The sequence below is a fragment of the Phoca vitulina genome, unplaced genomic scaffold (assembly GCF_004348235.1).
Source record: "Phoca vitulina isolate PV1807 unplaced genomic scaffold, GSC_HSeal_1.0 scaffold71, whole genome shotgun sequence".
Taxonomy (NCBI): Eukaryota; Metazoa; Chordata; class Mammalia; order Carnivora; family Phocidae; genus Phoca; species Phoca vitulina.
Genome location: NW_022589774.1, coordinates 10,243,349 through 10,267,290, shown reverse-complemented (window position 1 = coordinate 10,267,290; position 23,942 = coordinate 10,243,349). Strand labels below are relative to the sequence as shown.

Here is a 23,942-nt window from a genome sequence, read left to right as displayed (position 1 = left end):
TATTAAATCTTTAATTCACACAACAAATCTATCAGGTAAGTAGTAAGTTTATCCCCATTTTGCTGCAAGGAAATAGGGGCACAGAGTTGCTAAATAATTTGCCCAAAGTCATACAACTAGGAGGTGGCAGAGCTTAAGTTCCACCTATAGTCAGTCTGGTTCCAGAGTTCTTAAGCATTGTACAGTAAAACAAGTCTTCTGAAATGGCCTGGCTATAGGTGTCACTGTCATGGTATCAACTTCTAGGGGCAACTATCACTTCTAATTTAAAAGCCACATCTCTGAGATCAGATGCCCTCACACATTCTGTCATTATAACTGTTATTACAAACTGCTGTGACAACAGTTTCTAACTCACCATGTGGTTAGAGAGGGCTTCCCTAGCATGCAATCATATACCTATTTCTATAGGCATCTGGGAGGCTGGACTGTATCCATGCACACAGAGAGAACTAAGTAAGAGCTGATGCTCCCTGCACGCAAATGAACTGTTATATATGTAACCCAAAACACAGGAATTTTCATATTAAAGGACTATCTATAAAATGGATCACATGTCCCTACGCTTATCATGAATATTCAGAGACCTCATATTATATAAACATAAAAATGTCTTAGATTTATGTCAGTAAATATTTTAAAAATTTCCTTCAACTACAAGATATAAATGCTCATGACAAAGTAAACATATGCCAAAGTTCTCATGAAGCCACATAAGTAAAAAAACATCTTAGCATTCCCATCTCCCATCCTGGCCAATAGCAAATGCTTCACAAAGTCTCTAACTCTTCCATTAGTGCTCATAGAATATGCATACTTTAACATACATCTCTAAAAGGAATACAAACATGTAGAAATCCCTTGTAATTTTTATCCTACCTAATATTACTTGATTTCAGATGCTCCTCTGATTTCAAGTTTCCGGTCCTCATCTGGGACTTAAATGAAACGTTTTCTCCCACAATGACTATCTGCAAGAACATCCAATTTCTCATAAGGTAGAATGGTTTAAGACATTCTAGACAGAGGAGAGGAGGAAAATATGAGTTAACCCACAGTAACAGAGAACTCCTTCGAAAAAAATTAAATTATTTTCTCTTTATTTGAAATGATTTAATGTCAAAGGCAAATGAAAAATACTTTTTTCTTTCTGTATTAAGTTTCTTAGAATACACATTTTAAAATGCTGTTTTGTATATTTCTAACATTCTAGTTTTAGATCAAAATATTATCTAATTACCCTCTCTCTCTGAATGCTGACTGATCTCTGTAAGGCAAACAAATACCAGTTACCCAGCAGGGTTCTTGTAGTTCCAAGGTGAGAGTGCCCTGTAGAACACAGGAGCAGATGGTTGGTCCAAACTAGACTGTTATCAACAGAAAAACATGTAAAGCAGTTAAACCACAATTAGAGGTGGTATGAATGATGTTTAAATTCTAAGATCAGCTAAAAATGTCAGGTTTTTAGATCTTTATTCACTCACTGAATGATTTAGTAAAGTCTTTGTGTGAGATACTGTGTGAAGGACTGGGTATACAATGATGAACAAAACAAATATGGTCCCTGCCATGGATTTAAAATCTAATGTGGACACAGATCCACAAGGAAGGAGGAGGCAATTAAGGGTAGTGGTTAAAAGCATGGGTGTATGTGTCACACTGTCTGCATTTAATGGCATGCTGGGAATAAGTCTAGCCACAGAAAAACAGCAAAATTTCTTAGGGACATCAATTTAACTCAAAGATTTGAACAAAGTTAAGTTAATATTATTGGCTGCTGCTAATTGCTTACAATTACAATTACTATGTGGTAGAGTATGTGCTAAATGTTCTATATGCATGATCTCAAAGCATGGGAGTATAATGTAATAGTTAAGCGTCATGTATTCAGACTGCATTCAAACCAAGTTCTGCCAACAACTAGCTGGGTAACCTTAGGAAAATCACTTCTCTATGCCCCAGTTTTGTTAGAAGTAAGAAGGAGATAAATAAATGTACCTACCTCATTGAGATGTTTTGAGGATTAAATGAGGTAATAGAAATAAAGCACTTAGGACTGTTCCTCAGTAAGCCCTCAAAAAATATTAGCTATTTTGTCATTGTTATCATTATAGTTATTAGTCCTCCCAACAATCCTAAGATGTAAGTGCTATTATTATTCTCTTTCTATAAATTAGGAAACTGAAGCTAAGAACTCACACTAATCAATTCTAGAATAAAAGACAAAGTTATAATATTTAACAATAAAACACCAGTCTTAAGAGAAATTTCAAACATGCAGGAGGTCCATGTGGACTTTGTTCCCTTACTTCGAAAGCATGTATTCAATCTCCAGTGACCTTAGTTGTACGTCAGTGGAAGACTGAGAAAATACCACATGATAAAACCCAAGCTCCTTAGCATTGCATGTGAAATCCCACAGCTCCCCACTTTATACTTCATGACCTAATAAAACTAAATTACTTTTAGTTCTTAGCTATTTTGTTCCTCACTATCTTTATTCATGTTCTTGCACTCAACCTGGAATGCCCTCCTTCTTCCCTCCTTGTCTGGTTAACCCCTTCTCTCATTTAAAACTCAGGAATTTCTACATGAGGGCTTTGGCTTGGCCAAGCACTCCCAGTGCATCTAACGCCATCTCAGCACTCAGCACTATGATGAAGTTATTTCCTCCACTAGAGATTGTCCTGTGCAACTTTGTATATCCGGTGTCTAACTAGTTTATGCCTGCCAGACTAAAGTGTATCAAGTAAATTTCTGTTAATTTGGACTACACAGTCTCTCAAAAGGCCAAGACACTAAAAATTCAGTTTCTCAAAACTGAGAATAGCCTCCAAAGTCTTCCAGGAAAACAATTTCAAAGGTTTTTTTTATCTGATAACCAGGAATAACATACTTCCTTCTAAGTTCAGAAAATCTACCATTTCATACAGTCAGTTTAGAGAAGTCCATGATCATTTACTTGGCTATCCGAAATTCAGATTGTTTTCTACACATTGGGATCTGTATAGTACTTACAATACACTACAGATTTCTATAGAAAGACAAAATCTGAGGGGCGCCTGGGTGGCTCAGTTGGTTAAGCATCTGACTTTTGATTTCGGCTCAGGTCATGATCTCAGTGTCCTGGGATCAAGCCCAGAATCAGGCTCTGTGCTCAGCAGGGAGTTTGCTTGTCCCTCTGCCCCTCCCCTTGCTCATGCATATGTGTGCTCTCTCTCAAATAAATAAATAAAATCTTAAAAAAGAAAAAGAAATATAAAATTTGAAATCTCAACAGAATATGGATAAATACAATAACCCAAGTGAGTTAAACAAGAAATTTAGATTAAGGCTAAGTGAATTTAAATTAAAAAAAGAAAAGAAATTTAGATTAAACCAACAATTGGAAGGCTATTTCCCCCCCATCTCAATTTTTACATTAGATGAGGTATGCCAAAACAATGGTTTTCGACTCTACTGAACCCAGTGCCTTTGGAGAAAAAAAAATGCATTCTACGTAACAACTCTGTACCTTCTGGAAATAAAATACAAGATAATATTATACTATTTATTTAACACAGTAAAAATGAAAACTAAATGCCTTTTAGGTTAAAAAAAGGGAAAAATAAAGGAAAGCAATTTTTTAAAAAAATTTATTTATTTGAGAGAAAGAGCATGAGTGGGAGGGGGAGAGGAAGAGGGAGACAGAACCTCAAGCAGACTCAGCACTGAGCGTAGAGCCCGGCGCAGGACTTCATCTCACAACACTGAGATCACAATCTGAGCTGAAACTGAGAGGAGGACACTCAATGGACTATGACACCCAGGTGCCCAAAAGAAAAGCAATTTTTAATAAAATTAGCATCTGAATATATAAATGATCAGGTAAGACTACCTTTGAAGACATAATAAAGTAAATGCTTGCACGTACTTATAACAGTAAGAGAAGGTTAATAGAATTCCAAAGACCAAAAAATGAAAGCCAAAATATGAGTAGACACTAGAATTAAAATAAATATTAATATAATAACAGACCAGATGCATTGGAAATGGCAATAAGAGAAAAAAAATGATGTAAGGGCAACAAGACAAGACAAAGTACAGAGGAGATTTGAAGAAAACAAGTATGTGACTATATGCTTTGATAGATGACATGGAACAAAAATTAGATTTTAAAAAAAGAGCAAACGGGAGCCTGGGTGGCTCAGTCGCTGACAGTCTGCCTTTGGCTCGGGTCATGATCCCGGGATCCTGGGATCCAGTCCCACATCAGGCTCCCTGCTCAGCAGCGACCCTGCTTCTCCCCCCTCTGCCTGCCACTTCCCCCTGCTTGTGCTCTCTCCCTCTCTCTGACAAATAAATAAAATTTAAAAAAAAAAAAAAAAGAATCTATAAATTATTATAGTACATATAGTACTCTCTACTTCTAGGTGGTCTCTGAAATTAAAAAATAAAAGATATACAAAAGTCAAATCTGATTTTTCTACCAAAATAACGTTATTTAGCCCACACTTCCAGAGGTCAGTTTTACCTAGTCATGTTCCTTCTTTATTATTTTTCTATCTGACTGAAGAAAGGGGTGGTATATTAAAATCAAGTAATTTAACTGGATACAGATCATGGAGGGCATACGGAAGATTGTTATATTAATGGCCCCCAGTGAATCACACACCACCTGGCATCTGCACCCTTATTAATTCCCTTCACATACTGACCCCTAGGCTGGCCATGTGACTTATTTTGGCCAATCGGACTTCACCAAATGTGACAGAAACAGGCTTGATAAGCACTTGTGCATTTGAGCCTGCCCTTTTGCTAACACCATCATCATGTTATGAAGCCAAGGACACCAGACCACTTGGGAAAAGGAGACCCAGTTTTCCCACCTATCACAGTCATCTCAGTTGAGGGTCCAGACATTTGAGTGAGGTTGTCTTGGACCATTCCGGTCAGGTTGACCCACTGGCTGACTGAGTTATCCAACTTGACCTAGATGGTCTGAAACATGGGAAACCTTTGGAGATTTTGAGCAAAGAGGTGACATGATCTAATCTAGATTTTAACAGGTTCAACTTAGCTGCTCTATTGAGAATTAACTGGCTTGGTCCAGTAGGCAGCAGTAAAGATGGCTGTCATCAGACTCTAACCAACAACATTTGTTGCATGAAGGAAAAAAAAAAGATAGAGAGAGAGAGAGGGAAAATAAAAAATGATTCCTGGCCAGCCAGAACAGTGGATTTACCATTTACTAATAAAAGGAAGATGATACAAGTAGGTATATGGAGAAGAGTCCATTTTGGGACAACAGTGCTTGGCACATAGTATTATATAAGCTCTTGCTATTGTTTTTGATAACGATGGTAATTTTGAGACGATTATTATATATCCAAGGGAATGAACTGATAGGTAGTTAGAGTCTGGGGTTTCAAGGAAAGGTTTGGACTACAGATATTCATTTGGGAGTCATCAGCATACACGCATACCTTGTTTTTGTTTTTTTTTTAAGATTTTATTTATTTTTCAACAGAGAGAGCGAGAGAGACAGCGAGAGATGGAACACAAGCAGGGGGAGTGGGAGAGGGAGAAGCAGGCTTCCCGCTGAGCAGAGAGTCCGATGTGGGACTCGATCCCAGGACTCTGGGATCATGACCTGAGCCGAAGGCAGACGCTTAACGACTGAGCCACTCAGGCACCCAAGGCATACCTTGTTTTTATTGTGCTTCACAGATACTGCGTTTTTTACAATAGAAGGTCTGTGGCAACCCTGTGTCCAGCAAGTCTATTGTCACCATTTCTCCAACAGCATTTGCTCACTTCATGTCTCTGTGTCACATTTTGGTTAATTCTCACAATATTTCAAACTTTGTCATAATATTATTATTATACTTGTTATGATGTTCTGTGATCAGTTATCTTGGATGTTATTGCAATTGTTCTGGTGGCACCACAAACCATTCCCATATGAGACAGCAAACTTAATCAACAAATGTGTATGTTCTGACTGTTCCACCAACTGGCCACTCCCCCATCTCTCTCCCTCTCCTTGGGTCTCCCTATTCCCTGAGACGCAGTATTGAAATTAGGCTAGTTAATAACTCTACAATGGCCTCTAAGTGTTCAAGTGAAAAGAGTAGCATGTCTCTTACTTTAAATCAAAGGCTAGAAATGATTAAGCTTAGTCAGGAAGGCAGAATGAAAGCCCAGATAGGCCAAAAAGCAAGGCCTCTTGCACAAAACAGCCAACCTGTACACTCAAAGAAAAAAGTTCTTTGAAGGAAATGAAAAGTGCTGCTCCAGTGAACACACAAATGATAAAGCAAAAGAGCCTTACTGCTGATGTGGAGAAAGTCTGAGCGGTCTAAATATATCAGGCCAGCCACAAACTTCCCCAAGCCAAAACTTAATCCGGAGCAAGGCCTTAACTCTCTTCAATTCTATGCAGGCTGAGAGAGATGAGGAAGCTGAGGAAGAAAATCTGAAAGGTAGCAGAGGCTGGTTCATGAGGTTTAAGAAAAGAAGCCATCTCCATAAAATAGAAGTACAAGGTGAAGCAGCAGATGCTGATATAGAAGCTGCACTAACTTATCCAGAAGATCTAGCTAAGATAATTCATGAAGGCGGCTAAACAACAGACTTTCCATGTAGACAAAACAGCCTTATATTGGAAGAAAATGCCATCTAGGACTTTCATAGCTAGAGAGGAGAAGTTAATGCCTGGCTTCAAATCTTCAAAGTACAGGCTGACTCTCTTATAAAGGGACAATGCAACTTGTAACTTTAAGTTGAAGCCAATGCTCACTTCCCATTCCAAAAACCCTAGGGCCCTTAAGAACTACACTAAATCTACTCTGCCTGTACGCTCTATGAATGGAACACCAAAGCCTGGATACAGCACATCTGTTTACAACATGGTTTTTACTGATATTTTAAACCCACTGTTGAGACCTACTGCTCAGAAAGAAAGATTCCTCTCAAAATATTACTGCTCGTTGATAAAATACCTGGTGACCCAAGAACTCTGATGGAGATGGACAAGATTAATGTTGTTTTCATGCCTGTTGACAACATCTTTTCTGTGGCCCATGGATCAAAGAGTAATTTCGATTAAAAAATACATTTCAGAGGCACCTGGGTGGCTCAGTCAGTTAAGTGTCTGCCTTTACTCAGGTCATGATCCCAGGGTCCTGGGATCAAGCCCCACATCGGGCTCCCTGCTCCTCGGGGAGCCTGCTTCTCCCTCTCCCTCTGCCGCTCCCCCTGCTTGTGCTCTCTCACACTCTCTGTCAAAGAAATAAATAAAATCTTAAAAAAAAAATAAAAAATATATTTCATAATAAGGCTATAGCTGCCATTGATAGCGATTCCTCTGATGGGAATCACTATCTGGACAAAGTCAACTGAAAACCTTCTGGAAAGGACTCCCAGTCCTAGATGCCATTAAGGAAGTTGAGATTCATCTGAAGAGGTCAAAATATCAACATTAACAGCAATTTGGAAGAAGCTGATTCCAACCCTCATGGATGACTTTGAGGAGCTCAAGACTTCAGTGGAGGAAGTAACTGTAGATGTGGTGGAAACAGAACGAGAATTAGAAGTGGAGCCTGAAGATGTGAGTGAATCGCTATAATGCACTGATAAAGCTTGAACAGATGTGGAGTTGGTTCTTACAGATAGATGAGCAAAGAAAGTAGTTTCATGAGATGGACCCTACTGGTGAAAATGCTGCGAACACTGCTGAAATGACAACAAATGATTTAGAATATTACATACACTTAGCTGATAAAGCAACGGCAGAGTTTGAGAGGACGGACTCCCAATTTTGGAAGAAGTTCTACTGTAGATAAAATGCCATCAAACAGCATCGCATGCCACAGAGAAATCATTTGGAAAGGAAGAGTCAGTTGAGGTGGTATACTTCACTGCCTCATTTTTTAAAAATTGCCAACCCCAACCTTCAGCAACCACCACCCTGATCAGTCAGCAGCCATCAACATCAAGGGAGGATACTCTACTAGCAAAACAATTACTACTCACTGAAAGCTCAGATGATGGTTAGTATTTTTCAGCAACAAAGTGTTTTTTAATTAAGGTGTACACACTGGTTTTTTAGACATAATGCTATTGCACACTTAATAAACTATAGCATAGTGTATGTGTAACTTTTATATGCACTGGGAAACCAAAAAATTCATTTGACTTGCTTTATTGCAATATTCACTTTATTGTGGTGGTCTGGAACTGAACCCACAGTATCTCTGAGGTATGCCTGAGAGGCCAAAGCTGAGAAGGGAACAGAACAGTAAATAGACTGAGAACTAACAGCCAGAGAGTTAGGAGGAAAATTTGTTTGTATGTTTGTTTAAGATTTTAAGTAATCTCTATACCCGAAGTGAGACTCAAACTTACAATGCTGAGATCAAGAGTCGCATGCTCTACAGACTGAGTCAGCCAGGTGCCCCAGAAGGAAAATTTGTTGAATGTGGTGTCCTAGAAGCCAAATGAAGAAAGAGCTTCAAGAAGGGGACAGAATCAGTAAGTGCCGCTGATGCATCAAGTAAAATGAGGCCTGAGAACTGACTGTTCGACTTAGTAATGTGGAAGCCACTGAGGATCTTGTTAAGAACAATTTTGGTGGAGAAGTGGAGGCGTAAGCCTATGGTTTGACTTCAACAGAAAATAGGAAAGGAACTGAAACTAAAACCGAGTTTAGGCATCTTTATCAAGGAAAGAGAGGCAGTAGCTGGAGGGAGCTATGAGGGTCAAAAGAGTTTTTAAGATGGGATACATAAAATGTTTTTTATGGGATGGAATGGGATAAACATGGGAAAAACTCAAGGAAGAAAAGCAAAAGGATGAAAACAGTCTCATGAATGCCATAAGGGGCTTGTTTAAATACTGCACCTTTAAAAGGAAAAAAAGTCCTTGAGTGAAAGAATAAAATTTAAAGTGAATATATGGAGAAGAAAAATAAACTATTAATTATTGGGGACCCACAAAATGACAAGTGACTCACATAAACCATTCTCAATTTAATTTTCATAGCAATCTGTGATAACTACTATATAACTACTATTTTTCCTTCCCCCCTTTTTTTTTCTCTTAAGAGTGTGAGCATGGCATGGAGGGGCGGGGAATAGGAGGGGATGGGCAGAGGGAGAGAGAATCTTAAGCAGGCTCCACGCCCAGCACAGAGCCCAAGGCAGGGGTGGATCTCATGACCCTGGGATCATGACCTGAGCCCAAATCAAGAGTCAGATACTTAACTGACTGAGCCACCCAGGCGCCCCTATTTTTCCAATTTATAAATGAGGCTCAGAGATTGTAGGAAACTTGCCCAAGATCACAAAGATAGTAAGTATGTGCTAGGACTGGGATTCAAATCCAGGTATATCAGAATTCCAGATCCTAACCTTCTATTCATTATTCCATGATTCATGACAGACTTCAATTTTCAACAATCACATATTGAAAGCTAAATTATGAATATTTTATTGCTTATGATTTATTCTGAGTTTGCCTTTTTAACAAGGTAAGACCCACCAGATCTTTTCCCTTAAACCTAAAAAACTCTTCTCCAGGAAACGTTCCTGGTTTTACCGCTAGTACAGGTTCTGTCCCAAGAGGTCTCTCTAGCTGTTCTTTCCACTCTCTTCCTCATCACAGTGCAAACCAAAAATCCCAATTTTAGAAAATGCTGATTAATAAGACAACTTCTAGATAACACAGGTTTACTGTATTTTCTTGCATGAATTATACAGGAGAAATAAATGCACACAGACTTCAGTGGCAACAGAATGTTCCTGAGAGTGACTCTAAGTCATCACTGCAAGGAATACTCCCTATGGCTTTAAGGACCCAAGTTACTCAGAACAAGTTCCTGAATATATGATTGAAAAAAAAGGGAAATGGACATCTTCATGGACAAATCTTCTCTACGTCAGATATAACATAGAGCAAGATCAAACAAATTTTATTATACTCTCCCATCCTGTTCCTCTAAAATGTGAAAAGCAAAGATATGGCCTGACCTGTTATTCCAACATTACCCAAAATCCAGTTCTTAAGTTCTTTGCTAACAAGAAAAAAATATATACCCTCCTTGGATGCTAAATGTTTAGTAACCTTTATAACTCTATATCATATTAACAAAATCAAATTACCAGTTGACTGGGCAACAGATCCCAAGAAATTAAGAGTTCATATCAAATCTGGCTCATATCAATTACATAAAAAATATGTGAAATGACAGAATAACCTTTCAAATTTGATGAAAGTTATAAACGCACAGATGTAAGAAGCTCAACAAACCTTGAGCATTTAAACACAAAAGAAAACCATACAAAGGCACTGTAATCAAATGGCTGAAATTCAATGATAAAGAGAAAATTTTCAGAGCAGGCAGAGAAAAAAGATACATTATATAAGGAGGAATAAAGATAAGAAATTCTTATCTTTTTCTTATCTAAAGCCCAAATTCTCAGAAAAAATGTAAGCCAGAAGATAATGAAATAATATCTTCAAAATATTGGGAGGGGGCAAGGGAGGAGCAGAAGCCCTATCAAACCTATAATTATATATCCAGCAAAAATATCCTTTAAAACTGAAGGTGAAATAAGGACATTTTCAGAAACACGGAAGCTGAGGAAACCTGATGCCAGCAGATCAATACCATAAGGAATATTTAAAAAAAAAAGGAAGTTCTTGAGGCTGGAAAAAAAAGATACCACACAGAAACCTAGAACTACACAAAGAGATAAGGAATGCCAGAAATGAGAAATATGTAAGTAAATATAATTTTTTTCTCCTTGGTTTTAAATTTCTTTAAAAGTTAACTTTTAAACAAAAATAACACGTAGTCTAGGGTTTAAAACAAAGGAAAAAAAAAAGGAGGGAGTGCCCAGCTGGCCCACTTGGAAGAGCATGCAACTCTTGATATCTGGGTCATGAGTTGAAGCCCCATGCTGGGTAAATAGAAATTACTAAAAAAAATAAATAAATAAATGACTTTAAAACAAAATAAAAAAGGGGGCACCTGGGTGGCTCAGTAGGTTAAGTGTCTGACTCTTGACTTCGGCTCAGGTCATGATCTCAGGGTTGTGAGACTGAGGCCTGTGTCGGACTCTGCACTGGGCGTGAAGCCTGCTTAAGATTCTCTCTCTCTCCCTCTCTCTCTCTGTCCCTTCCTCCCTCCCTCTAAAAACAAACAAACCAACAAAATAAAAAAAGAAAACAAATACAGAAATGTTTGACAATAATAGTACAAACAAAAGGAGAGGGAGATGGAATTATATTGCTTAAGATTTTATATTATAGTTAAAGTGGTATAATATAAAAATGCATATTGTAAACCCCAGAACAACCAAAAAGGGGGAGGATACCTAATAAACCAACAGAGGAGATAAAATAAAAACAGACAGAGAAAAGAAAAATAGATAAATCTACAATTATTTGAAGATTTCAAAACTCCTCTCTCAATAACTGACAGAAAACTAGTCAGAAAAGTAGGCAGAAAACTAGTAAAATTAGACCAATACTATTAACCAAACATCTAATTAGCATTTCTAAAACATTTTACCCAACAGAAGAATACACATATTTTTCAAGTACACATCCATTCAGCAAGATAGACCATATGTGAACCACAAAATAAATCTCCAGAAATTTAAAAGAATTAAAATCACAGAACTACCAATCAATACAGAAAGAGAGCTGGAAAATTCCTCACCTATTTGGAAATGAAATAATACGTTTCTTAATAATCATGGGGCAAAAGAAGAAATCACAAAGGAAATGGGAAAATATTTTAAATTGAATGAAAATGGAAATTATGTGTAGGATGCTATCAAGGCAGCGCTCAGAGAGCTCTTTAAGCTTTAAATGCTTGTATGAAAATAGAAAAGGTCTAAAGGCGTTAATCTAAGCATCTATCTTAGGCTGTTAAAGAGTATATTAAACCAAAATTAAGTAGAAGAAAATAATGAAAAGCAGAAAACAAAAAACAGAAAACAAAAGCTAACTTTAAAAAGATCAATATAATTCTTCCCAAACTGATCTATAGTTAGAATACAATTCCAATCAAAACCCTAGCAGGCTGTTTTTGGTAGAAACTGACAGGTTGGCTTTAAAATTTATCTGGAAATGGAAGAACCTAGAATAACCAAAACAATGTTCAAAAAGAATAAATTTGGGAGGACTTACACTACCAGATTTCAAAATCTACTTTAGTGTGGTGATAATCAAAACAGTATAGTATTGGTATAGAATAGATATATAGATCAATGGAACAGAACAGAGTACAGAAACGGACTCATCTACTCATGTATGTAAGTACATGCATATGAATGTGTCTGTGTGCATAGTCAAATGATATTTAACAAAAGTGTTAAGGCAATGTAATAGGGAAAAAATGTTTTCAATGGTATTGCTGGAATAACTGGAGATAAAAATTTAAAAACTGGAAAAAATTAACCTTAAATGATACATCCACAGCACACACAAAAATTAATTCAAAATGGATCACAGACCTAAATCTATAAAATTTCTAGGAGAAAATCTTCACTGCCCCAGAGCAAATAAAGAATTCCATAAAGGCAAGATTCAATAAAAGAAAAAGTAAACTGATGATAAATTCGATTCATTAAAATTTAAAACTCCTGCTCCTCAAAATAATTAAGAAAGTGAAAAAGCAAGCCACACTGGGATATATGTGTGTGTATACAAAACAAAGGAATTACACTGAAAAAATATAAAGAGAACTCAATAATAAAGCAATCCAATTTTAAAAATGGGCTAGGGGCGCCTGGGTGGCTCAGTTGGTTAAGCGTCTGCCTTCGGCTCAGGTCATGATCCCTGAGTCCTGGGATCAAGCCCCGTGTCGGGCTCTCTGCTTGGTGGAGAGCCTGCTTTTTCTTCTCCCTGTGCCTGCCTCTCTGCCTACTTGTGCTCTCTCTCTGTCAAGTAAATAAAATATTTTAAAAAATAAAAAATGAAAATGGGCTAATGATTTAAACACTATAAAAGAAGATACACAAATGGCCCATAAGCACATGAAAAGAAGCTCAACATCTTCAGTCATCTGGGAAATGTAAATCTACAATAAAATACCAATTCATACTCACTGGAATGGTGAAAATCAAAGGACTACCAATACCAAGTGTTGTAGGTGAGGCTGTGGAAAAACTAGACTCTTCTACACTGCTGTGAAGTATAAAATGTTGTCACTGCTTTGGAAAACGAGTTTGGTAATTTCTTGTAAAGTTACACATGCCCTTAGTATATGACCTAACAATTCAGTTCCTACAGATTTACCAAAAGAAATGCAAACACGTCCACAAAAGACTCACAGAATGTTCCTAGAAGCTTTATTCACAATAGCAAAAAATAAGAACCCAAAGGTTCATCAAAAGGTGAAGGGATAAACAAACCAGCATAGTCACACAATGGAATACTACTCAGCAGCAAAGAGAACAAACTATTGATGCATGCAACAAAGCGGACTGATCTCAAAAATATTATGTCTAGCAAAAGATTCCAGACACAAAAGAATACTGTATTATTCCATTTTTGAAGTTCTAGAACAATCAAAATAATTTATAGTGATACAAATCAGAATGATGACTGCCTGAGGCACACAGAGGGTTACGACATACTGCAAAGGAGTCTGGGAGAATATTTTGGGGATTTGGAAGTGTTCTGTATCTTGATCAGGGTGGTGGTTAGAGGGTATATTTTCATAAAAGTTCATTAACTGTACAGTTAAAATGAATGTGTTTTATTTTGATTACCTCAACTCATGTGATTTAAAAGTATATGCCCTATGATCATAATCTGATTAAAATGCATTATTATCTATATATTGCATAAAATGCATTCTATATTCATAAAAAATGAATAGTGTGAACAGTACTGGTGGCAATTTAATACTACAAATTTTCTCGAGTTAACAATGACTGCCCAAACTTAGCTTTTTCTCAGTCCTCATACTTCCTGAACTATTCAATACTATACTGAACTATTCAATACTATAGTGTATCAGCGCTTATTCAAACTTCAGCCCACATCAAAATCTCTTTGAAAGCTTTTGAAAATGGTTACTGAACTTCATCCCCACAGTTTCTGATTCAGCAGGTCTGAGATGGGACACAAGAATTTGTATTTCTAACAAGTTCCCAGGTGATGCTGATGCTGTTGTCTAGGGACAACACTTTGAGAACTACTGCATTAAAACCACCCCTTTATTAAAACTTTTCACACACTTAGCTTTTCCTGGCCCTTCCCCACCTTTTTGATAGGTCATTCTTGTTTCTTCTCTCTGCTCCCACTTATATAGGGTTGCAAAGTCATTAAGAACGAAACACCTAATCATCAGGGAAATGCAAATCAAAACCACAATGAGATATCACCTCACACCTGTCAGAATGGCTAAAATCAAAAACACAAGAAACAAGAAGTGTTGATCAAGATGTGGAGAAGGAGGAACTCTCAGGCAACTGTTGGTGGGGATGCAAACTGGTGCAGCTACTGTGGAAAACAGTACGGAGGTTCCTCAAAAAATTAAAAATAGAATTACCACACGATCCAATAATTCCACTACTAGGTATTTACCCAAAGAATATTAAAACACTAAATCAAAAAGATATATGCACCTCTATGTTTACTGCAGCATGATTTAAAATAGCCAAATTACAGAAACAGTCCAAGTGTCCACGATAGATGAATGGAGAAAGATGTGGTGTATGTGTGTATATATATGTGTGTGTACATATACACATATATTATACACACAATGGAATATTACTCAGCCATAAAAAAGAATGGAACCTTGCCATTTACAACAACATGGATGGATCTAGGGAGTATAATGCTGAATGAAATAAGTCAGAGAAAGACAAATACCATATGATTTCACTCTTATGTGGAATTTAAGAAACAAAATAAATGAACAAAGAAAAAAAGAGAGAAATAAAAAACCAGACTCTTATCTATAGAGAACAAATTGATGGTCACCAGTGGGGAGGTAGATGGGAGGATGGGGTGGGGGGAGAAGAATGGAACTTGATCTTATTATCATCTGGTATCTGTCCCCTCAGGATCTCACCTGATACCCATACACCTCTATCATTACTTCCCAGTTTGTGGATTTAAGTGTCACCATTATTGAAGACAACTACCAAATCAATCATTTCCAACCCAGCTCACACTATGTCCCCATTCCAACTGCCTATTTGGCATCTCTGCATGGATATTTATTAAATATTCCCTTCAACCCCCATACCTCTATTACCTATTTCCATGAAAAGTGCTACCATTTCCCCACGGCCAACTTCAATATTACCCTCCCTCTCTCCCTTCATATGTAATCAGTAAGCAAAATCCCACTGATTACATTCATGTATTATCTCTCAAAGATGCTTCTCAGTATCCTGATTCAGACTTTCTTGGCCTTTCACATGGATTTTGGCGGTTTTCTCAAATGGTTTCCATGACTTTACTTGCATGAAGTTCCCAAATATATGATACCAAATAATTCTAAACACATCAATTTCCAGACTGAAAACATTAATTTCCATTTATCCATAAAATTCAAACTAAGTAGCCTGTTTGTCAGTATTCCCCAATTTAGCTTCCAACCTTATCTCCTTAAACCTCCCCTTCATGAACTATGCTCCAGATGCTTCTGACTCTTCTTGTCTTTTTTTTTTTAAATATAAAAAATTATATTTTCTCTGCCTGGAATATCCTTCTCCAGTTCACCACAAAATTCTTCCTATTTTAAGGAGATGTTATGCCCTTCATAAAACCTTCTAAGACATTTTTGTGAAGTCAACCCTTCAATTCATATCTATTATGGCACATACTACGTCCTAACATGTTGTTTCTTCAATTAATCTCTGGAAGTGTAATTCATACTATAACCCCAAAACTGCCTGGAAGAGTACTTTATTTTCTAGTCTTCCCTGAATAAGTATGTTGAATGAATGTAGTTAACTAAGATATTATTTGTATATTTTTAAAGTATATATTAAATAAAAACCTCAAGGCTACAAATATGTACACAAAAAAATTTTTAACAGTAAAAATCCTTTGATGGAAACTCCTTATGGTCTATACTACTACTGGCCAATAGAAGAAATCTAATATGAGTCACATATTTATCACATGTAATCTATTTCTTTTTACTTACAAAAGAAAAAAAGAGAAAATAATGTATTTTAATCTAACATCTAAAACATTAGCATTTCAACATGTAGTCAATATAAATATTATTGAAGATTTCAAATTCTTTTTCATGCTAAGCTGTCCAAATGTGGTGTATGTTTCACAATTACAGCACCTGTCAATTAAGTAGCTAATTTTTCATCAGAAATATTTGATCTGAATTTAGATTTCATAAAATTTACTGTTGAAGGCCATACCTTCATAACAAATTTACAAGTTGTCCTGACAACTCAATCAAACATAAATTCTTACAACTTAATTAAAAAAAAAACCTTAATTATAGAGGTGCCTGGGTGGCTCAATTGGTTAAGTGTATGACTCTTGATTTTGGCTCAGGTCATGATCTCAGGGTCATGAGATTGAGCCGCTGTGTTAGGCTCCTGCTGGGAGTAGAGTCTGCTTAAGAGTCTCTCTCCCCCACCCCCCCGCCCTCGCCCCAACCTCTGACCCTCCCCACCCCATCTCCCTCTCTTAAAAAAATCCTTAATTATAATACAGTTCCTCAGTCACACCAGCCACATTTCAAGTGCTCAATAACCACAGGTGGCTAGTAGTTACTATACAGGGCCATGCAGGTATAAACCACTCATGAGAGGATCAATTATTTTAGCAATATGAAAGAGAAATATCACAAAAGACTTTTAACTCCTAAAATCATTAAGATTTTAGCAGGGGAAAAACCCTCCAGAGCAACCACTTTGCTTAATAATAGAAGCAGCTGTAAAACATTTTATACCAATAATTTCTTAATACTTCAGGCCTGCTATATCTTAGACACTATTCTAGGAGCTGGGATATAGCAGCGAAGAAAGTACACAAGGTTCCTGCTTTCAAGGAATTTACATTTTGTATTAGGGGCTGTGGGAGGAGACAAAAAGCAAATCCATACATAATCTAGTGGGGTTACAGTGTGAAACTGACTGGGTATCAGTCTGGTAAAGACTCCCTGAGAAAAGTTAGATCCATTCATAGAGGTGTGAGGCCCCTTCCCCACATTTTTCCATTTGCCCTCCCTTATGCAGCTCAAGCTGAAAAATGCAACAAGAATCAGACAAGGCCCAGACCAGGGCAGACCATCTAGCCTTTTTAGTATCCTAATATTTGACATAGTACTTAGTACCCTAGGCACTTTATGTTGCATTGAATAGAATTAAATATTACACACACATAAAAAAGAATATAACCCCTTCAAACTTTGCTGTTTGACCCTCTGGTCTCTCTGAGCTTCAATTTCCTATATGAAAAGTTAGAGTTAGTTAAGCTTATTTTGCAGTTTGTGTTATCAGTAAAACATATAATACATGTGAATGGATGCTGTGAACTCTAAAGCTTTATATGAAAAGGAAAAACTTACCAGGAGTATTAAAAAAAAGAGCTTATTTCATTTTGGGCAGCCCCTTCAGGTCCCCTCCCTTCTTGGGAGCTTTGTATTCTCACTTTGCAATTGCTCAATAAACCCTGCTTTGCTGCCCCCCACAAAAAATTCATTTTTCCTGATTGACCCTCATACAATAAACAAGCCACACCACTGGGACAGACCTGGACTGTCTAATTCAGTAGCCACTAGCCACATGAGCATTTCACATGTGGTTAGGAGGACTGACATTTTAAATTTTATTTCATTTAAATGAAATTAAATTTAAACAGCTACATATGCCTAATGGCTACCATTCTGGACAGCACAGGTATGTATCAATACCACTGTTACTGATAACCTACTGGCATGAAAGAGGAAAGCCTCAAAACCTGCCTACTTTCCACATCACCATTCAAAAGAAAGGTACAGCTGACAGCAATTTTTGATAAGCAGGTGAGAGAATGAAATGGAAATGAAAATGAAAAGCTTTCACAAAACAGAGTTGGCTTCCTATGAGGTAAGGTATGAGAGAAATAGCACTGATTTATGTTAGAGTACTGGCACATGCACATAGCTTTCCATTCCTCCTCTGGCTGCCCTCAGAACAGAAACAGATATGTCTCTTATTCATCTGTGCATCTCTGATACAGAGTTTATCAAATGAATAGAATCCCATTACCAATGACTCTCTGCTGTACTTACATGCTCTCTCTGGTTGGCATTCTTCTTTGAAGCCTAGCATCTTAATTTCCCCTCCTATTTTTAAGAAATCCCCCAACTGGTAAGGCAGAAGCAATTTCCATTACAGATTTACCAGCCTCCCTTGCAGCTAGGGTGCATCTAGATGAATCAGACTTATCAATGAGTACACCAACACCACATGTAAATGACAGCTAGTGAGAGAAGAAGTACTGCGGCAAATCCACCCTGGACAGCGAGAGCGACTAAATCCAATTTCCAGTATCAGTGGTCCTGCATGTAAAGTGTGCGTCAGGGATATAAATTACGGAGAGATCAAGGTCCTACAAAGGAGTGTCTTCACAGGCTGAATTTTAAGGTTGTACACTCCAGGCTATATAGCTGTCATGCCAGTCAGAATAATGGCCTCCCCCAAATTCCATATCCTAATCCCCACAACCTGTGAATGTTACCTAACACTGTAAAAGGGACTTACGTTAACTCAGATGTGATTAAGGATTTTGAGAAGAGATTATTCTGGATTACCTGGGTGTGTCCAGTATAACCACAAGGATTCTTACAAGTAAAAGAGGGAAGAAGCAGGAGGGTCAGAAGAGATGTGATGAAGGAAGCAAAGGGTACAATGATAGGATTACTAGTTTTGAAGCTGGAAGGTGGCCATAAACCAAGGAATGTGAGCAGCCTCAAAAGCTAGAAAATGCAAGGAAAGGGATTCTCCCCTATAACCTTCAGAAGGAAGGACACCTAAATTTTAGCTTAGTGGGGCCCATTTCAAACTTCTGACCTCTAGAACAGTAAGATAATAATTTGTGTTGTTTTAAGTCACCAATTTTATGGTAATTTCTAACAGCAGCTGTTGAACCTAAGTCTCTAGCCCCTTCATACTTAAATAAGCCAGTTGTTTCTCTTGCTCACATAACTGATATACTCCCCTAATTCTCCCACCCTTAAGCCTATATAATCTACTAGCATTTTTTTTTTAAGATTTATTTATCTGAGAGAGAACACACACAAGTGGGGGGGAGGGGCAGAGGGAGAAGGAGAGGGAGAGAAAGAGTGAGAAAGAGAGAGAGACAGAAAAGCAGAAAATCTCAAGCAGACTCCACATTGAGCACGGAGCCCAAGACATAGGCTTGATCTCACCACCCTGAAAACATGACCTGAGCTGAATGCAAGAGTTGGACACTTAATCGACTAAGCCACCCAGGCGCCCCCTAATAGCATTTCTTAAAAAGACAATGACACAGTTTTTGCTTCTTTTCATTGCCTAAGTGTGCCTAGTTTTGTTTACATCACAATGGAGAATACTACTAATTATTCAGACTTTACCATCTCTTGAAGTCTGAGATATGTCAACCATTCTGACTGAGAAATTAATATATTTCAAGATGTCTGCAATAGGGGTGCCTGGGTGTCTCAGTCGTTGAGCGTCTGCCTTCGGCTCAGGTCATGATCCCAGGGTCCTGGGATAGAGCCCCGCATCGGGCTACCTGCTCCGCGGGAAGCCTGCTTCTCCCTCTCCCACTCCCCCTGCTTGTGTTCCCTCTCTCGCTGTGTCTCTCACTGTCAAATAAATAAAATCTTTAAAAAAAAAAAAATGTCTGCAATAAATATGATCTCATACATTACTGGTCGATATTTACTGATTGTCAGTATTGCTCTAAAGTTGTACCAAGATAGAGGCACCTGGGTGGCTCAGTCGGTTAAGCATCTGCCTTCCGCTCAGGCCCTGATCCCAGGGTCCTGGAATGGAGGCCCATGTCTGGCTCCCTGCTCAGCAGGGAGTCTACTTCTCCCTCTGCCCCTCCCCCCCGCTCGTGCTCACTTGCGCGCGCTCTCCCTTACTCTCTCTCTCTGAAATAAATAAAATCTAAAAAATAAACAAAATCAAGTTGTACTAAGATAATTGAGAAAGACCTCCCCTCAAATGCTAACATGGGAATAAAATGGTGAACAAACACAAAATAATGTAACCAATGAAAGAGTACTGAGAATAAAGAGGAACATCTGGTCATTTATCTGACAAAATTCTAAGATGATTCAAAGAAAGACTTTCTGGAAGAAGGAACTTTTCAAGGACAATGTGAAGTCACATGAAAAGAAGCGAAGACTGTGAGGTAAGTAGAGGAAGGTTGTCCTTTTTCTAGAGTTAACCATAGTCTTACCTTCTCAGGATCAGCTATGTGTTTAAGCAGGAAAATGGAAAATTAAAAGATGTCAGGCCATGTATGAAAGCTTTAAAAATTTGTTACTTTTAAAGAGTCACACTGAATTTTCCTTCTGAAGCAACTTATTACCTAAGATTTGAATTTCATACATGTAAAATTCTATTCCTTAATGTCGGAAGCTGATACCTGAACACCTCTGTGTAGTAAGTCAACCAAGGCAATAAGGAAAAGGCAATCTTAATCTTCTGTACTTGAATTATAAAACTGGCAAGTCATCCTCCACTTGTCCTATTAGCCCAGGTGGGTCAGAACTGTTTTTCCCCATAGTAGCTAGTTCTCGATATTCCCAAAGGTTTTGGGAAATATACTATACTTAAATAGCAATACTGAAGGCAGAAACTGCAGGAAGAACAGCTAAGAGAGAAGAACAGCAGGCCAACTAGTCAGTAAGAGAGTTCAAAGCAGTCTAAGTTAATTCATTACAAATATAAAAGAAATTTAATCCCCCCCTTCTCTTTCCCTTAATAAGTTTCCTGGCAAAACTACCCTGCCCTCTCCCTTATTATTCTACAAAAAAATAAATGCATTAGGAAGCTTGAGATTGACAAGAAAATTTGTTCAGATCATATATCCTACATATATACTTATGTGTATTAAATGTTTTACAGAAATATATTATCTAATAACAAATATATAAATAAACAAAAATACAATTTAAAAATCCTAAAATCCTAAGCAAATAAGAATATAGAACTATAAAGGAAGAGTCCATATGATGTATGGTGAAAAACATTCTGGAGCCTGACTCCTGCCTGGTTCAGCTACTTTATGCATGACACCGGGCTTAACTATTCTGCTTCTCTGTTCTTCTATAAAATGAAGTCAACAGTATACCCCTCACAGGGGTACTCCCTCGGTACAGGTGAGGATACAAGAAAACAGGTACTTTTAAACACTGTTAGGACGGGAATAAACAGTACGAACTTTCTGGTAGGATCTACTATGTATTATTAGTTCCCTTTTGTTGCTGTAACAAATTACCACAAATTTAATGGCTTAAAACGACACAAAACATTATTTTACAGGTCTGAAAGTCAGAAGCCTAAATGGGCCCCAGTAGGCTAAAATCAAGGTGTCAACACAACGGTGTTGCTTTCTGGAGACTTTAGGGTTTTGGCTTTACCTAGTTCTCAAGGCTGCCTGCATTCCTTGGCCTGTGATCTCCTTATTCCAGCAGAATGCTCTTTCCAGTCAATCCTTCTATCTCCCTCTTCCATACTTAGAGGATCCTTGTGATTATGTTGGGCCCACCAAATAATCCCTGATAATCTCTTCATTTTAAACTCAGCTGATTAGAAACCTTAATTCCCCCTTGCCATGTTAACATAACATATTCACAGGCTCCAGGGATCAGGATGTAGACATATCCTGGGGGTCGGGGGGGGGGGGGTGGGTGCTAGTCTGCCTACTACACCTAACAAATTATTTTTAAATGTGCATACCCTGTCACTCAAATAAGCGTACACAAGGGTATGTGTGTACGAGGATGTTCATTATAGCACTTTTTAAAATAATAATAAAGTACTGGAAATAACACAAATTTTCACTTTTAGGAAATCAGTTTAGAAAGCTATGGTATTCCCATACAACAGAGCAGTATGCTTATGTTTCCAATGATGCTGTAGATATATAATTACAAACATGTCTTTAATAAAACGTTAAGTGAAAAAAAGCCAGATCACAAAAACAAATGATATAGTCCAATCCCAGTTATTAAAGAATATGCATACACACAAATATATGAGAACGTGAATATGTTACCATACATATAAAAAATAACTGGAAGACAACACAACTCTGGATGGTAGGATAACCACACATTCCTGTGTGCCTAGAACAGTCCAGATTTATGCCTGTTGTCCCAGCAATGGTTTGCACTCTCTTTCATGATCACAGGATCATTCTTACAATTTTCTGGGGTTTGTTTTGTTCCATTTCAAACAAGTACTTTCCTGGATGCTAAAAGTGGCAAGAATCAAATCTACATTACCATTTGAAATTTTAAAAAATTAAAGTAGCTTAGGAAATATGCTTTTTAATATGTGAATTTGCAACCACTAATTGTGAGCCATCTAAATTACATACATTATACCATTTGACAGCATCAATGGCAAACACAGACACCAAAAGAGAAACTTCATTTTTAAGAGCACTGCCCAAGTATGTGCAGTGGACAAAGAGGGAGCAGACTAAGGTCAATCCAGCTCTGCCACTAATTAGGTACTTTAAGTATTGTTCTCCTTCCCTACAATATGCCAACTGAGCAAGCTATACAAAGTTATTATATACAATGGCTTAAGAAGACAATTATATAAAAGTATTTTGAAAAGTACAACGCACTAATAAAATTTAAGACAGTACCCTTGAGGAATAAAGTAGCCCACTTCACAGTAAAGATCACTCAACCACTCTATAGCCAGTAAGACACAATTTGCTCCTACCCAATTCAAAAACTACCTTAGCAAGTTTATAAGTTAAATATTGATACACTCAGAAATGCAGAAAATGAATACAATGCATAGATTAGGCTCTTTACTATGCTGTTTCATATACCCATTTTCTCATGTAATTCTAAGAATTCTATCACTGTCATTTTATAGAAAGGAAAATACAGAGTAGAAAAGTAAAACTAGAGAGGTTCAAGGTTACATTGCCATGTGCAGCAGAGCTGGGATCTGAACTCAGGACAATCTAAACACAAATTAGGCCAGTCTTAATTTAAAGGTTTTTGCTCATTCAACACCACCCTGCTTTCTTAGGATACCAAAAAGATCCTTGAATATGAGTTACAAACAACCTAATCAATAAAATTTTTTAAATTAGAAAGCAACTAACATTGCTTTTCCTTTCCTATTATAAACCAGAAGTTATGACCAACATGCCTTAACATTTGAGTTATGCTTCTTAAAATGTTCTGACCTTTTTCCATTAAAAAACAAAACAAAGCAAAAGTACCGATTATTTCAGGCAAACAAATATTATCATCTTAATTATTTAAAATAAGCAGAGTTTAGGGGCGCCTGGGTGGCTCAGTCGTTAAGCGTCTGCCTTCGGCTCAGGTCATGATCCCAGGATCCTGGGATTGAGCCCCGCATCAGGCTCCCTGCTCCGTGGGAAGCCTGCTTCTCCCTCTCCCACTCCCCCTGCTTGTGGGAATCCCTCTCTGGCTGTGTCTCTCTGTCAAATAAATAAATAAAATCTTTAAAAATAAAATAAAATAAAATAAGCAGAGTTTAAGAAATACGTATTTTACAGACTTAGATATTAAAATACAAAAATTTCACCGTAAAATATCTTACAAACTATATGGGTGCACATGCACAAAATTTTGTGGATGCCCTTTTTATATTCAAATTCATCCTGTGATAGTTCTTTTAACACTATGCTTTTTATCTTTTCCAACCAGCAATAAAAAAATTTTCAAAGAAGCATACATTTTAACTCATTTCTTCTTTGAA

General features: G+C 37.4%; 1 protein-coding gene across 6 annotated transcripts in view; it reads right to left on the bottom strand.

Annotated features, from left to right (window-relative positions):
- The window catches only part of SMG7 (SMG7 nonsense mediated mRNA decay factor), an 89,780-nt gene that overhangs the window by 53,849 nt on the left and 11,989 nt on the right, over window positions 1-23,942 (bottom strand). For 5 of the 6 annotated variants that reach the window (XM_032392996.1, XM_032392998.1, XM_032393000.1 and 2 more), the window contains exon 2: window positions 880-1,018. The exons of the other annotated variant lie outside the window; for it this stretch is intronic. In XM_032392996.1, the coding sequence (XP_032248887.1) occupies window positions 880-995 (116 nt within the window). In that variant the 5' untranslated portion in view covers window positions 996-1,018. The remainder of the gene's footprint in view (window positions 1-879; window positions 1,019-23,942) is intronic. 6 annotated transcript variants of the gene reach the window in all.